The 18,096-nt window shown below is 35.8% G+C and overlaps 1 protein-coding gene and 1 long non-coding RNA gene across 2 annotated transcripts in view; both read right to left on the bottom strand.

Moving 5' to 3' along the window:
• LOC105501657 overlaps positions 1–4,703 on the bottom strand; it is a 15,634-nt gene extending 10,931 nt beyond the window's left edge. Inside the window, exon 1 of the long non-coding RNA XR_001000218.1 lies at positions 4,607–4,703. This is a non-coding gene — a long non-coding RNA (uncharacterized LOC105501657). The remainder of the gene's footprint in view (positions 1–4,606) is intronic.
• Positions 4,704–5,425: 722 nt separating this feature from the next.
• LOC105501658 (ankyrin repeat domain-containing protein 20A2-like) lies at positions 5,426–17,544 on the bottom strand (the record flags this gene model as incomplete). The annotated part of the gene is made up of 6 exons (XM_011927667.1): positions 5,426–5,446; positions 6,563–6,692; positions 8,695–8,807; positions 13,551–13,700; positions 15,260–16,180; positions 17,364–17,544. Coding segments are annotated over 6 exons (1,516 nt in total), but the record flags the coding sequence as incomplete, so codon positions are not given.
• Between the last annotated feature and the right edge of the window lie 552 nt (positions 17,545–18,096).

The following is an 18,096-nucleotide window of genomic DNA, read 5'->3' as shown; positions in this document are numbered from 1 at the left end:
AGCCTTTCCTTAGACTGCAAATGTTTCATGACAATTTGAATTGCATTTTAAGAAGTAATGATTCTTGGGGTAAAGGCCATAGAATACAGCACCCAGAAATAAATCCACATATTTAAAGCCAACTGATTTTGGACTAAGGTGCCAAGAACATACACTGGGGAAAGGACAGTCTCTTCAAATGAATGGCACTGTGAAAACTAAATATCCATATGGGGAAGAATGATACTAGCTTCCTCTGTAACACCATATAACAAAAAAAACTCATAATCAATTGAAGACTGAAATGTAAGGTCCCAAATTATCAAACTACTGTAAGTAAATATAGGGAAAATGCTTGAGGACATTAGTCTGCACAAAGATTTTTATGGGTAAGACATCAGGCATAGGAAAAAACAAATGATAGACCAATGGTACTACATTGAGCTAAAGAGCTTCCGGCCAGCAAACAACTGAGTGAAGAGAAAACCTGTAGAGTGGGAGAAAATATTGTCAACTACTCATCTAATAAGGGACTAATATCTAAAATATACAAGAAACTCAAACAACTTGACCATTAAAAAAAAATTTTGAGTTCAAAATCGAACAAAATATCTGATTATACTGTTTTTTTAGAAAAAAAATACAAATAGCCAATAAATAAATTTAAAAATGCTCAGTATCACTAATCCTCAGGGAAATACAAATCAAATCTACAACGTGATATAATCTTGCTTCAATTTGAATACATTGCTATCATTGAAAAGATATAAAAATAACAAATGCTGGTGAGGCTCCAGAGAACAGGAAACTCTTACGTGCTGTTGGTGGGAAGGTAAATTAGTGCAGCCACTACAGAAAACAACACGAGTTTTTCTCACAAATCTAATAATGGAACTGTCCAAGGACCCAGCAACCCCACTACTGGGTATTCAGGCAACAGAAAAAAGAAAACAATAGATCACAAGGATACCTGTCATCACATGTTTATTGTAGTACTATTCACAACAGCTAATGTATCAAATCAACCTATATGTCCATCACCAAATGAATGGACAAAAAATTGTGGTACACATACACAATGGAATACTATTCACTACATAAAGGAATTAAATCCTGTTATTTGTGGCCATGTGGATCAGTCTGAGGGATGTTATGTTAAGTGCAGATAAATACTGCACATTCTCACTCATGTGTGGGAGCTGAAGAAAAACTGAGGGCTGGGCAACATGGCTGATGCCTGTTATTTCTTCGCACTTTAAAAGACCAAGGCAGGAGAATCACGTGAGGCTGAAAGTTCCAGAGCACCCTGGACAACATAGGGAGACATCTCTACAAAGTCAAAAATTAGACAGGTGCAGTGCTGCATGCCCATAATCCCAACTGCTCAGGAGGCTGAGGTGTGAGGATCATGTGAGCCCAAGAGTTTGAGGCTACAGTGAACTATGATCAAACCACTGTCTCCAATCTGGATGACTACAGTTGCCCAGAGCCCAGACTACACTAGCAAGGTCCTGTCTCTTAACAACAACAAAAAAGCTCACAGAAGTAGGAGAAGGGAGGCTCGTTAATGGATAGAGAATTACAGTTAGATAAGAGGAATGAGTTCCAGTGTCCTGTGGTATTGTGGCGTGAATATGGCTGACTATGATTTATAGTATGTTTTTAAAAAGCCAGAAGACTTTGAATGTTCATAATTCAAAGAAATGAAAAATGGTTGAAGTAGTAAATGTGCCAGTTAGTTTGATCATTACACACTATATACATGTATCAAAATGTCACTCCATGGCCCATAATTATGTATATATATGTGTCAATTAAAACAAAAGTGAGGCTATATTCATCCCATTTAAAAACAGAATATGGGCCAACCTTATTGACTTCCTTCTAATGAATAGAATGCAGTAAAAGGGATGCCATGTGGCTTCCCTGTCTCAGAGTGCTTTCCCTTCGAATTCAGCCCCCAGATTGTGAGAGAGATCAGGCCACAAAGACAGCCTGGCAGTGCCAGTGTCAGTGTTCATGCTGCCTGCCCCAACCAAGGCTCCAGCCAATGGCCAGCATCAACCATCAAACACATGGGTGAGCAAAGCTTCAGATGATTCCATTTCCCCAAATGATCAGCTGTTCCTAGAGACGCTGAGGGGAGCAGAGACAAGCTCTCCTGGCCAAGCTTTTTCCAAACCACAGGTTCATAAACAAACGAATTGTTTTTCTTTTAAGCCACAAAACTCTGGGTAATCGTCAGAAAAATAAAGTTTAAAAGAGAAAACAGGAAACATAACTTGTGTAGCAGCAAAGAGTCTCCTTTAAAGTAGGATCTAATAAATGTTGAGATTCATTCATTGATGGCAAACATTACTGAGAAGCAGCAGATAACCAGGAGAGAGACATAAGCTGCTGGGGAGGAACTTTTCCTAAAACCCCCTTCAATTATGAGCTCTGATAACAAGGCAAGGGTGTCTCCTTACAATTTCCCCTCAAGGTAGGAAACCAGACTGGGAAGCAAGAAGACATATGATTTGAGAAACAACTAGAAATACTCGGTTACATAACCAAAATCAGACATTTACCTGATTTCAATTAACTAAAATTCTAAAAGAAGAAGCTTTGAGTATTTATTAATCCATCTAGTGTTCAATTTTCATTTTCCTTTTCTCAGTGAGGAAATAAGGAGAACATTATGGAATGATTTTTAGTCTTCAAAGAAGTAAAATAAACAGTGCGCTTTGAGTGCTAAGACATCAAATGCAATTTCTCCTTCACCTTACTTCAAGCTTGTTTGTATGGAGAAGTTAAGGCCATCCCATCTCTATGTTATGCCACAATACATCTCTATAGCACACAACTTGGCTCTGAAATTTTGAAAGTCAAAATACTAATCTACTATGTGTCTCTGATAAATTGCCTGAACATTACCTGATTTTGAAGTGCTGCACTCCTAAGACTTTTTCTTGGAATGAATTAAACTTTATATTCCAAGAATCATCTACTGAGCTAGAAAGCAGAGCTGTGCATCTCTGTTTCAGTAAAAGGAAGTCAATACAGGGAACTGTGGTTTCTGAAAATGCAAGATTGGCACCAAGAAAAGTATTAGCCACAGTGCAACCCAAGAGAACCAGGTGGAAAGAGGATCTGAGAACTGAAAGATGATGACTTCACTTGATTTCCACTGAGGAAAGCTGGCAACTCAGACTTAAACTTCTCCTTCCTGGTGGTAGACATCTATGGAAGATTCCATGAAGTACAATGAATTAGCAAAACATGATGCACTAAATATTAGACTATGTCAGCCGATCCTGTGATCAAAACTTTCCGCAAATATCACTATAGAGTGAGGCAATGGAAAAGAGACTAGAAGGTTGGAATGCAGAAAAAAAGAAATCAAGTGTGTCTTATAAGCCTGACTTCCCATCATGTCTTAGAGTAAGTAAGGTATAAACTGGCCAGAGACATCTTTGAGACACAAAAGGTGAAGTTAAAGATATTCCACTAAATTTATTTTTTATTATGACATAAGACATCTGGTAATATGCAATATGATGGAAAAAAACTCCTCATTAAATTTGATTTGGCCTTGGCATAAGAATAGACATAAACAAGCTAAGAGTTGATAATCTAAAAATAAACCTGCACATTTACAGTCAACTGATTTTATACAAGGTTAACAAAAGAACAGAATGGAAAAAGAATAGTCTTTTCAACAAATGGTGCTGGGAAAACTGGGTATCTATATGCAAAAAATAAATAAAGCTGGACCACATATCTTATTTAAAAATTAACTCAAAACAGTTCACTCTAACAGCTAAAACTATAAAACCCTCAGAAGAAAACCCTGGCATAAATCTCTGTGACTGCATTTCGCAGTGTTTTCTTAGCTATGACTCCAAAGGAAAAATGGATTCATTGGACTTCAAAATTGAAAACTGCTGTGCCTGAGAAGACAGTACCAAGAAGTGAAAAGGTAAGACACTGAGTAGAAGAAAGTATTTGAGAAGCGTATATCTGATAAGGGACTTACACATGTAGGACATATAAAGAATGTCTGCAATTCATAAATAACAAGATAACCCAATTTAAAAAATGGGCAAAGATTTTGAATAGATATTTCTGCAAAGAAGATATAAAGATGGATAACAAGCACATTAATAGATGCTTAATGTAATTAGTCATTAGGAAAATGTAAATCAAAACCACATGTGGTATCACTTCACACGACAGGATGAAATCTTTGTTCAATAAAAAAGAGGAAGTAAGTGTTAGGAAAAAATGCAAAGAAATTAAAACCCTTTTCCAGTGCTGCTGGGAATGTAAAGTGGTGCAGCCACTTTGGAAAACAAACTGGCAGCTCCTCAAAACGTTAAGCATGAAGTCACCATATGATCCAGAAATTCCAGTCATAAGTATATACTCCAGAAAAATAAAAACATATGCAAGCACAAAAACTCATACATAAATGTTTACAGCAGCATTATTAATAGGAGTCAAAAAGTGGAAACAACCAAAGCGTCCATCACGTTTGGGTGGAGAACCCAAAGGTTCATCACCTGGCGAATGGATAAATAAAATGTTTTATGTATCCATACAGTGGAGTATTACTCAGCAATAAGAAGAAATTAAGTACTGATACTGTATTAGGAGGAGACAGCAAAATGCGTAGGCAGATACGGAAGTGTCCCCGGAGAATCTTCAAGCAGTCCCACAAGCGTTTACACCAGATGTTATGTGCAGATAAGGGAACCTGGACTTGTCTTGCCTGGACATGCCAGCAGAGGACTGGAGGCCTACAAGCACTGGGGGGATGGGGAGGAGTCACCAGGAATTCACACCTTATGCAGGGGAGGAGCCTGACCACTTCAGCTCATGTACTCCTGGTATTCAATTGTGAGGTGGAAACCTGTTTGCAGGACCCCTCTCTTTGCTGAGCGCTTTTCTTTCACTTAATAAATTCTGTCCTCCTCACCCTTCAATGTGTCTTCATGCTTAATTTTTCCTGGTCATGACAGAAGAACTCAGATTTAGCTGAACTAAGGAGCAAAAACCCTGCATCAATACCTGCTACAGCACAGATGCAGCATGAAAAATTATGCTAAGTGAACTAAGCCAGTCACTGTAGACCACTTGCTTTTTATTTCAGAGGCTTATAGGCAAATCTATACAAAGAAGGTGGGTGGTTCCCTAGGGCTGAGGGAGGAGGGGGAAACTAGTGAAGATGGCTAAATAATGTGGGGTTTGTTTTTAGGGTGATGAAAATGTTCTAAAATTGATTGTAACGAGGACTGCATACCTCTCTCAAAATATGAAAGTCAATGACTTGTATATTACGATTAGTGAATTGCATGGTGTGTTCATTATTTCTCAATAAACCTGTTATCCTCTGCCCCAAATTAATTTGGTACTAGTGATTTTGGTACTAGTGATCTGGAGACAGACGTTGCTTGGTTTCAGATCACTGGCCAGAGGTCAAGGCCTAAGAGAATCAACAGCATGTCCTTTTTATAGAAAGAAAGATTTATGTTTTAAAAACTATTCTCTTCATTAGTATCAAGTCAGTAAAATTAAATGAAAAATCTTTCTTTCACTGCTTAAAGTGCTGAGAGATTTATATTGAGGAATAAGACCTTGTTTTCTTTGGCTCCAATTTCCATCCAGAGGGTCTGGGAATCACATGCTTCAAACTATAAAATCTCATCAGATGGGTTTTATTAACTCTTATAATGTGGCTTACTTTCTAACCTGATTCTGGTCCAGCATCACAGAGTAAAGAAGCTGAAGGAAATCAAAATATTTAACCCCTAAATGTATTTTTTGACATATTTTAAAATGGCTGCTGCAGGGCCAAAAGATTGAAATGGCCCTCATTAATGTAGCCCAATCTCTCCCCTTCTAGGTCTTCCCAGTTCTGGGGAAGATTAATTAAGAGCCTGATGCATTTAATATCTGAAAATATATATTAGTCTTCTATTTTCTCAACATATTTTGGCAGAATTTGGGTTTTTCCATTATTAATATTTCCCAAATTATGTGATTTTTAATCCCAAAACTGATTTAAAATTACCGTATGTTGGAATATAAATTATTCTATTATAAAGATACATGCATTTGTATGTTCACTACAGCACCGTTCACAACAGTGAAGACATGGAATCAACCAAGATGTCCATCAGTGATAGACGGGATAAAGAAAATGTGGTATATATACACCATGGAATACTAGGGGGCCATACCAATGAATGAGATCATGCTCTTTGCAGGGACATGGATGAACTTGAAGCTGTTATCCTCTGCAAACTAATGCAGGAACAAAAAAACAAACACTGCATCTTCTCACTTTTAAGTGGGAGCTAAACAATGAGAACACATGGACTCGGGGAGGGGAACGACAAACACTGGGGCCTGTTGGGGGTCAGGGGGGAGAGCATCAAGATCAATAGCTAATGCCTGTGGGGCTTAATATCTAGGTGATGGATTGATAGGTGCAGCAAACCATCATGGCATGGCACACGTTTACCTATGTAACAAATCTGCACGCCTTGCTCAGGTAATCTAGACTTTAAGATAAATAATTTTTTTAAAAAAAAATTACCTTATGGTTTAGCTTCTTAATCAGAATATCCATTTTCAGTTTATCTGTTTTTAAGTCTCCATGGAAACCAAAGTCTTCATTTCCAAATACATATAACATATTTATTGTCCTTTCCAGGAGTTTCTTATATCTGCAAAAATGTACATAATTAGTAAGTCAAGTATTTTTAAGAGTAAATATTTAATAATTGTTTAAAAAGATGTTATGGCATATCAAAGAAACAAATCTATAAACTATGATCCTTTCAGTTTCAACTGAACATAGTTTGAAAGCATTCTATATGAAATTACAATCTTAGATAAATAATATGAAGAACAATTTATGGCATATATGGCAGGTAAAGTGATATTATAACCATACATTTTGTTTTGTTTTGTTTTGAGATGGAATTTCACTCTTGTCACCCAGGGTGACGTGCAATGGTGTGATCTCGGCTCACTGCAACCTCTGCCTCCTGGATTCAAGTGATTCACCTGTCTCAGCCTCCCAAGTAACTGGGATTACAGCCGTGTACTACCACGCCTGGTTCATTTTGTATTTTTAGCAGAGATGGGGTTTCACTGCTCAACTGGTCTTGAACTACTGATCTCAAATGATCCACCCACCTTGGCCTCCTAAAGTGCTGGGATTACAAGTGTGAGCCACCACACCTGGCCTAACTACACTTCTTGTAAATAAACTATTCATATCCATGTTGGTATGCTAAGTAAAATAACCTATTACTAAATATAAGCCATAACCCAGAGATGAGTAACCAAGATAAAAAAGTAAAACACATATGTTTGAAAAAGACACAAAAATACATTTTGATACCCATTGACCACAGTCTATAATAAGAAAAAAAAGTACACACAAAAAGCATCAAGGAGATCATTCAATGTAGAAAAAGAGAAGAAAACATCTTTAGTATCTGAGTTAAGGAGAAAAAGGAAACGGGCAGTTTTAGAAAAAAGGAAAGGGGCAGAGAGATGTGTGATGATTTAAAGACTTTGAAGAAGAGATCTAGAGATCTTTGCTGACATAATGTCAACAAAACGAAAGAGATACAAAACCATGTAGAGAATGGCAATGATAGAAAAATGTCGATTAGAATCAGAACCAAACTTAAGTGCTCAGTAAATAAATAGAGAAGTAGCTGTGTTCAGGGCTTCAAAGACACATTCCATTTAAAAAAAATCTGTGATCAAAACGTGAATGCTCACTTTACTTTTTCTTTAAGTTTTACATATATTTATATACATATAAAATTTATTTATGTAAAACAGAAGTTTTATAACATGTATACTTCATGTATGCAACGGAGGTACCGTGTAAAATGAGTAAACTTCCACGATATGTTTTATATCTAAAAGAAAAAGAAAGAAGCAGAAACAAAATATAAGCTACATATCAAGATAAATTTTGATGTTAAAGAATGACACAAATAGGTCTTCTTTAAAGAATTTGAATGCAGCAGAGGATACTACAAAGGGAAGAAAAAATGACCACAGACAGCAAAAATATCTTCAGAAATCAAAATTCAAGCTAGATAATGAAGAGTGTACTTGACATTATATGTCCAAGGCTTTGTCATTGTTTTCAAAATCATTAAAGAGTAAGTGGCCAGGCACGGTGGCTCACGTCACTTTGGGAGGCTGCAGCGGGCAGCTCACGAGGTCAGGAGTTCGAGACCAGCCTGACCAACTTGACAAAACCCTGTCTCTACTAAAAATACAAAAATTAGCCAGACATGGTGGCACACACCTGTAATCCCAGCAACTCAGGAGACTGAGGCAGGAGAATTGCTTGGAGGCATAGGTTACAGTGAGCCGAGATCGGGCCATTGCACTCCAGCCTGGGAGACAGAGCCAGACTCTGTCCCCCACCAAAAAAAAAGAAAAAAAAGAAAAGTATAATATTTTGGCATTCAAAAAACTTTCACCTTGCCCCAGCAGCTCAGCTGACTCCCGCCCCCATGACACAGATTCCTATAAAGTTGTGTTGTGAGCTTGTGAAATACATTTCAAAATAGAATTCGTTTAATTATGAAAATACAGACATAAAATGAATTTGTATCTAGGTTTTAGTCAAGTAAAATTAGAGTTAAATCAATTAATAAATGGTTAACATGTTCTACAATATGAAAACCTTACCCAGTTGCCTCTTGTTCTAATTCATGATTTTTCTTTCTTATTCGATTCACATTACATTCCAGTGATGATATTAACTCAAAAAGTTTTCTTAATTCTCCATTTTTTTCTTCAGTCTTAAAGAAAGTGTTTAAAGTTATTTTTGTAAAATCTAGAGACCCTCTTTTATCCCAAATATATTTCTTATAAGTGGATGAGTAATACTTATTTAGGCAGGTGTATAAAGTGCGTTTTATAAACCTGATGGCAGTAAGGGTAGATTTCAAAAATAGTCACTTTTCTTAATACTGCTAAAAATGATTCATACTTTCATCATTATCTTTTCTGAAATTTAAACTGCCAAAAATCTTTGTTACAAATGAGGGTTTTTCCACATAAAATACCAAAGGTTAGTTAAAAAAAAAAAAAAAAAGAGTAGTTATATATTTACATTCAGTTTTTAAAGATACTCTAGAAACATTGTCATTAATATTTAAGATATTCCAAGTTTTCTTAAATTACGTCTTACTAACACGATTTTTAGAAAACTCTTATCTAGTTCCCATTACATTTTTGATCCTCATCTGTCTCAGGCTGAGCTAAATACTGTCATTCTAAGTAATCACCCATAGGTTTCAGGTTTTCCCTTTCTCTTAACCACTTCTCTTTAAATAAAGTTTATTTTTTCTATAGTAAACAAAAACACAACCTTTGTCTACTTTTTGTGGCTTTTCTATTACCCTGTTTCTCCCCTTCCATTGGACTCCATGACATATGGTCTCATCCAGAAATCTATTTTTCATCACTTATTGTGTTTTTTATACTGAAATCTGATTTTTAATAATTTCAATAAAAAACTCCAAGGGTCATCAAGGACTTTATTCTGCTTTACTCAGCAGCAACTGCGAGCAGTGACCAAATGCTCCCTCTGCTCCTCTGATCCCACTTCATTTCTAAATACAGCAACCTGTGTTGTTCAGCTCTACTCCTTTCTGGTTTTTGTTTTGTTTTGTTTTTGTTTTTTGTTTTGAGATGGACTCTCCCACTGTCACCCAGCCTGGAGTGCAGTGGCACGATCTCGGCTCACTGCAACCTCCACCTCCTGAGTTCAAGGTTCAAGCGATTCTCCTACCTCAGCCTCCCAAGTAGCTAGGATTACAGGCATGTGCTACCATACCTGGCTAATTTTTTGTATTTTTAGTAGAGACAGGATTTCGCTATGTTGGCTAGACTGGTCTTGAACTCCTGACCTCATGATCTGCCTGCCTTGGCCTCCAAAGTGCTGGGATTAAAGGCATGAGACACCACACCCGGCTGTTATTTCACTTTTTAAATTCTCTCGAGACTGAAAAATCTCAAAACTTTGACCTAGATTCCCTAATCTACATTTCCAGCTCTGACCTTTCTCTTGAGGCCTCTTCCTTCTAGTACACCTATTATAGACAATATTCTCAACCACACACTCATACGTTGCTACTTGGTGCAGATTACTTTTGTAGATAGTGAATCTTGTCTATTTTACATTGGTTCTTATTGATGCTACTTTGAGTATACTGTTATTTTCTAATCTCAAAGAGGGACTATTTCACTGTTAGGATACTGACCAGTATACTTTGTCCTTTTTTTCTTTCTTTCTTCTTTTTTGGACCAGTATACATTGTTTTTCTTTGTTTTTCATTTTTTGTTGATATGAAGTCACACTGTGTCATCCAGGCTGGAGTGCAGTGGTGCCATCTTGGCTTTCTGCAACTTCCACCTCCTGAGTCCAAGTGATTCTTCTGCCTCAGCCTCCCAAGTAGCTGGGACTACAGGCGCACACCACCACACCTGGCTGATTTTTGTATTTTCGGTAGAGACAGGGTTTCACCATGTTGGCCAAGCTGTTTTTGAACTCTTGACCTCAGGTAACCCACCCACCTCAGCCTCCCAAAGTGTTGGGATTACAGACATGAACCACGGCACCCAGACCTTGTTTTCTTTTATAATGAAAACTTTCACATGAGAATCAGATTATCAATTGTTTGCCTTTGTTTTCTTTTAAAGAATTTCCTTTTCCTTAGAGTTATGGCATGATGAAAGTCTTGTTCTAAAGTTTCTTTCGGGGGGACACTCAACTATATCATTGGCAGCTCCAGTCAAGTAGAGGTCTCCCTACTTCCCAATTGAGATTCGTCATCTCAAAATGGTATCCACCAAATGTCTTAATCCTGGTAGTGTCTTGCTTAGAAATTCATGAAATAAGAACCTTCTTGAGAAGTTAGAGGCTATTGATTGAGATGGTTTAAAGCTGCCCCTTATTACATGGTTTACACTCAAGGCAGACATCAAGTGGCTAATAATTCTATGCCTGATGTTTAACTCAATTCTATGGGAATCTATACAAAATGTTTTACTTATGAGACAGAGTCTTGCTCTGTTACCCAGGCTGGAGTGCAGAGGCTTGATCACCGCTCACTGCAGTCCCAGTATTTCAAGTTCAAGTGACCCTCCTATCACAGCCTCCCATTGTAGCTGGGACTACAGGCATGCACCACCATGCCTCAGTAAGTGTTTTATTTATTTATTTATTTTTGTAGAGACAGGGTCTCACTATATTGCTCTGGCTGGTCTCAAACTCCTGGGCTCAAGTGATCTTCCTGCCTTCAGCCTTCTAAAATGCTAGGATTACTGGCATGAGTCACCTCCCCCAACTAGGTGTTTAACTGGGGACTAACATGAAGCCCTTAGAAGAGTACGTGGAACATAGGGAGCTACATAAAATAGTTGCTATTAGCATAATAATTCTATTCGTATATCTTAACAAAATTGTGTACGTTAGGCAGGCGGCATGCCAATGGAAGTAGTCTCCTATAGCTGCACTCAGTCATTCTTCTCACCACTGAGAGCTGCAGCAAATGGGGGGCATAAAATTTATAACTGACTTTTCTATCTGTATGCCTCAGTAGGCAATGACTATGTATGTACTACAATGTAAATAGCACCTCCTGGACTGAATAGTACATAACTGACATGACCAGCAGAAACAGGCTAAAGACACTGAGCTGAAAAACCCTAGGCTCTATTGCTAAATTGAGGTTCCTGAATCAGTTCCCTCTGAGCAACTGTTGCTGTGGTGCTGAGCCGTCTGCTGAGCACTCAGATTGAGGGCTGTGCTATCGTTCCTCAGACAAGCTGCAGCCAGAACTGTTCAGCTGACAAACTGGTAGCAGTCCAGAAATACAGCTCTGGCTGCAGAGTGAAAAAAGGCCAATTTAGATTCCTTTTCATAGTGAGAAAAACGTAAACATGGGATTGAACGATTCTCCTCTATTAGACTCATTGGTTTAGATTTGATATTTAATTGCTAAAAATACATTTAGGATATAAACCTTACTGTGTCAAGGTCTCAAAGAAGAAATAATTGGTATGGTATAAAGTACTTAATTGTATGCTAAAATCTTCTAAGCTAAAATGGTTTCAATTTATGCAAGGATAGGCACATTTATAATGAGACAAAATTATCTTCCATAAAAAAAGCCATGTAAAATTAAGGACTAAGTTTTTCTGCACAGACTAGACAACAATCGCCAACACATAAGGTCAATGAGAGTCAGAGCAGTCATAGAAAGCTTCATGAAACAAAAAAATCGTCTGCCAGGTCTGAATGAATGAGGCTAGATGAACAGAAACTGAAAAGGCAGAAAGGATAGCATGAGCAAGACAAGTGCTGAAATCTGTCCAATTAACTCTGAGGATAAAGTTCAATGGCAGGAAAATAAAATCACATGTCCACATAATAACCTGTAAGTGAATGCTCACAGCAGCACTTTTCATAATCGCTAAAAAGTGGAAACTAACCTAAAGATCCATCAACTGATGAATGAATGGAAAACCAGTATAGTCATGCAATAGAATATCACTTACCTATAAGAAGAAATAAACTACCAACGTGTGCTAAAACATGCATGAATTCGGAAAATATTATGCTAAGTGAAAAAGCCAGTCACAAAGGACTACAGATTGTATAACTCTATGTATATGAAATACACAGAACAGGCCAACCTATGGAGACAAAAGTAGATGGTGGCTGCCTATAACAGGGGTAGGTGAAGAGACATGGAGGAAGGTTGCAGTCATGCCTAGGAGATGTGGGGTTGCTTTTCAGTGTGATGAAAATGCTGTGAATATACTAATAATACTGAGTTGCACATTTTAAATGGTTGAACCGTCTGATATGTGAATTATATCAGTGAAACTGTTTTCAAAATCTAATGGCAGGACCATGATCATTTTCTCAACTCTCAATTTTTGATGTACATACTATATCAAATCTAAATATTTCTACAGTTTTATGGTATATTTTAAATAAAAGATAAATAAAGAAAATGCCTAACTTTTCAAATAGTTTGTAAATTAACCTAAAACACGTACATTTCAAAGAATAGTATAGCGGCCTTTCTGTACAAGTTAACCCAGAATCTGTGAAATAAATAGACACAGATTCTGTGTCCATTCACAAAAGTGAGGAAATAAGACAATTTTCTGGAACATTCCATTAAATATTCTCCTCAGATTTAATCTGGCGTGCCTCATCAGAGCAACACAAAAAATACTTTAAAATACTGTTTAACAGGAGAAAAGTCAGTTTTCTGTGAGGAATGATGTATAATTCTCAACATTGCCAAGGGTACATGTTGCAAGAGAAGAGGTATACAATGGTTTTTCAAAATGGTAGAATGAAAATCACAATATAAAAAAAAATACATTATAAAGATAGTAAAATGGAAATAATTAATTATAATTACAATACAAAAGCTTCTGCCAAAATTAGTATCCTAAAACATGTTATATAATTCAACCAGGTACAGAATAACTCTTGACATGTTAAATTTCATACATACTTGACTTTCCACTTGAAATAATTTCTTCTTTGAGGCCTGTGTCTCATCCAAATTAATGTGACAACGTGATGTACCTTCCAGTGGAGACTCTAACATAGTTAAGTTTTTAAGGGAATCAGCTACTTCTTGTTGAAGTTGTCTCGCAACCACCTGATAAAATATTTTTGTTACTGCTTTTATTAATTGCCTTATTATTAAATTACGTTAATACTATTTAACTCTAACGTACCTACTTTGAAAATTATCACCACACACATTAATTCACCTTCTTTTCATCACATATACACATGTTTATTTATTACTGAATTCAGTGAGGAATGCAGAATGTGTTATCTTCCTGCCTAATTGGTATTCTCTTACTTACACAACAGACTCATCCCACCATTCAATCATCTTAGAAGCTCAACTCAACCTCAAAGTTCCTAACATATTCAATCACCTGTTCAAATCCTTCTAACAGATTCCTATCTCAGAATAAAAGTAAAATTCCAATGACCTTTGAGGCCCTAGGTAAACAGGCCTCTACCTCCCTCTTGGACTTCAAGCTCCTACAACTCCCTCTGTAATTACTCCAATCCCACTGTATGTGAAGCCTGCCACCCCTCTTTAGTCTGAAAATGGGGATCTAATGCCTAACTCATAAATCACAGGCAGCTATAGCATCTTTGTACTGGACAAAGTTATATTCAAATGATAGTCATTGAGCTTTGGAATAAAAATTATGAGTTAATTATTAATAAAAATATTCAAAGTAAACAATAAATACCAGTGGGAAGACTAAACCAAATATGGTTTTGCTAAAATTTACCACATTTATCCTAAATTATAATTTTATAACAAGTAGGTGCCTTTAAAACATTATGTGGTCATAAAAATACGTAATTTGAGACTGACATTTTCAGATTTAAGTTAAATTAATATGATAATAACACAGCTATACCAACTAAAATACATAAAAAGCTACTTAAAGCAAGGTATGACAAGACACAGCAATGCACTTCAGTTCATCTGTGAAATCTAGAATTAAGTGTCGAAGAAAATCACTTAATTAAATTGTAATTTGAAAAGACTCATTTCAGGTGTAAACATTTCCATTTATACCTTCATCATGGTCATGCCCAACATGTGGCAACATAAAGTCATTAAAATTATTATTTAACCAGTACAGGACTATCTATCTTAAAATATGATTCTGTGCCTAACACAATTTCGTAGGTGACACAATGTCTTTTCTCAAAGTAAATCATCTCTCACCTCTACCTTTTATTTCCTAGAAACAAGGTATGTTTCTAAGCTGATAGAGTAAACACATTTTGCCTTTGCTTTCTTATTAAAACAGCCTTGTTGAAATATCATTTACATACTATATCTGTTTTAACTTAAGTTAAACGAGTTTTGGTACATTTACTGAGTTGTGCAGCCATCTCTACAATCCAACTTTAGAGCATTTCCATCACTGCAAGATCCCTCACACCCTTTAGCGGTCATTACCAGCTTCCAGCCCCAGCCCTTCGCAAACATTAATCTACTTTATGTCCCTATACGTTTCTCTTTTTTGGATGCTTCATGTAAATGGAATTACACAGTATGGTAAACACACTTTTCACCTATTGATTTTTATATTCATCTAGGTTCAACATGTATCCAGAACCAAATGTTTAAATTTTCTTTCTGGAAGTTTGAAAATATTTCTCTTCGTTGATACTTACTACTCTTTCTGCTTTCTCTCTCTCATATTGAAAGAGACTTTCTTTTAAATGATCATAGTCATTCATTAGCTTCTTATTTTTCTCTTCTAGCAGGAGGTCTTTCTTTCCACTCTCAATAGAACCTCTCTGGATATTAATTACTATCTCTTTATGATCCTCTTTCTGATGAACCTCATCTAGTTGCTGTTCAAGCCACAGATTTTCACGCTGGAGTTGACATATCCTTTCTTCCACACAGTTCCACTCTCCAGTGGAATTACTCACTTTAGCTTCTGCATTTTGATACATCTCTTTCATTTCCTTTATTTGCTGCTGGGTTTGGCTTAGGTCGTTTTGTAGAGTTTCTAAAGCCAATGACTTTTTTCTGAGAGTATCTCCTGTCTTACGGAACTTATCTTTTAAGGTATTAAATTTAATGTGCGCTTTAGAAAGTTGTTCAGTGAGAAACTCATTCTTATCTTCAACTTCGGAAATATCAGAACTCATTTTTACTTGCACAGAAATGTCTTGTGTGTTCTGTAAAGCAAGTTTTAGGTTTCTTTCTGTTTTCACACTTTCACTGTGTTTACTTATAGCAGCAGCCAGTCTAGCCTGATACGATTCAATTTCAGCTTCCAGTCTTGCCTTGCTTTCGTTTTCCTTCAGCAGTTCGGAATTGAGCCTTTTATTCTCAGCTTTGAGATCATTAAGCTCTTGTTGATCCTGGAATGCTGTTTTTGTTATTTCCTCATTGAGTTTTATACTCTTTTCAAGGGCAGCATTTCTTTCTTTAATAATGTTAATGTCCTTAAGATATTCATTTTCTTTTTCCAAGTTGTCATTTTTCATTGTGCATATTTCCTGCCTGAGTATAGCAATATCTGTCTCCAAAATGCAAATTTCATCCATCAGATCTTTTATTTCTTCATGATTATGAAAATCCTAAATAAAATAAAAGAAAGTTTTAGCTAGTACTCCATAAAATAACATATGATGATTACCTCTGAAGCTAAAGAATAACCTGCACATCCATACACTAAAAAGTTTACTGTCAGTGGATATCCAACTGGAGAAAAAGTTGAAGCAAAACTTTGAACCTTGTAGAGCATAAATTCCACAAAGTCCAGAAATTTATTTGAAGTCAATGAATTTATAAAAGAAAACACACACACACGCACACATGCACACCAGAGAATTTTTAAGAATATCAGAATTGGAAAAGCCTTTGCCTGAATTACAACAAACCCAAAAGCATAAATTAAAGCATTAACAAATTTGACTAAATTAAAATATATCCAAACAATGCATTTACACTTTGATATCTAACCCTTACACCACCCTATAGTAAGAACCTTAGTTCACATGTATTTGGACAGATAAAATTTCCCAAAGTTATTACAGTTCTGTTTCACAGATAATATTCTATTGCAATTTGACTCTTTTAACACTTCTATAGTCAGTTATATGAATTACATTTACTAAATCATAAATCTAGACATTATACTAGTCACTCCTATATACATTCACTGATGAACTCATCTAGTTACCACAATTTTGAAAAAGAAAGGTTAAAAATATAAGCAAGCTACAGGATTTTCCCCAGGACTTCTGAGTCTATTTCTAGTTCTCCCCACAGATCACAGTTACTTCTGTGGTGTAATTACATCAATACAAAATAAAACTTTTATTTTAAAATACCAACGGTAAATAAGATAAAATTTATAGAGCTCTTCTTAGAATATCATGAAATTATTTGTGATTGCAATAATTTCTGTTTCTTCTTTATTTTATTTTAGGTACAGTAATCAATATGAAATAGGGGAAGTACAAGAAATAATTTTACTGGGAACAACATTTTTATCAATAGGTTATCACTAAGTATACATTATGGCATATTATTGTTTGCAAAAGCACTTGGTAATAAAATAATATCCTATGTGGATGCCAAGACTTCTAATAAATATTAATAATTGTACCCGTAAGTGTCATCATTAATTTTTAGAAGTGAGATAACATTTCTGACTTGTTTTAGACCTAAATAGTATATATTAAATCAAGTGGATATTATAAGTAAAATTGATAAATAAAGTTTGAAATATAGAATTTTTACCAAAGATTGATTTACCTGATGTGGAGTATTTCTTGCAGTTTTTGGTTTCATCTCTAGTGACTGAACAGTCGGTTCAAGTTGTTTTGCTTCAACTTCTTTCTCATGTTGTTTCTCTTTCCTTTCTAATTCTTCTCTATGTTTTTTGTACAGCATATTAACATTTGCTTTTTCTTCATTTTCCTGTTTTAAGGTGCATCTGCAGATAAAGACATTTCTCTTAAAATGCATTTTGTGAAAAAATAAAGAGCTCATCTTGTGATCTACCTCTGCAGATGTTGTTTATCATCCTAATAAAACTTCCATGTTCTGGATTATTTTTCCTTTGCAGCTCTCAGATATTTAATTTCTAACTTCAGCATCTTCAAAAGAATGCATATACTTGAAAAGTAGTAAGGAAAGAATATTCTGCTAAAGTTTGTGTTCCTAGTCCCTCTAGTATATATTATAAAAAAGGATACTGGAGATTATTCAGTAAACTTACAAGTTCAAAATTACCTTTTTAAATCACATAGTCATAATTACTCCCTAATTAGAAAAGATCGTTTACGATCAATTACATTTTTAAAGTTACTATTTATTGACAAGTGTATAAGTTCACTAGAAATAAATTTTCATCTTTATGAAATATTGCAGGTACCTCTCCAAATGATTGACAGAGTAAGATGGCACCTTCAGCTGTCCCTCACACAAACTTTATCTGCAGATGACTGTCAGCCAAAACTAGGCTAAAGAGTCTAACATCTGTTAC

This window comes from Colobus angolensis, unplaced genomic scaffold, assembly GCF_000951035.1.
Source record: "Colobus angolensis palliatus isolate OR3802 unplaced genomic scaffold, Cang.pa_1.0 Scaffold734, whole genome shotgun sequence".
Taxonomy (NCBI): domain Eukaryota; kingdom Metazoa; phylum Chordata; class Mammalia; order Primates; family Cercopithecidae; genus Colobus; species Colobus angolensis.
Note: the sequence above shows the minus strand (reverse complement) of the source record. Positions and strands in the feature narration are given on the sequence as shown.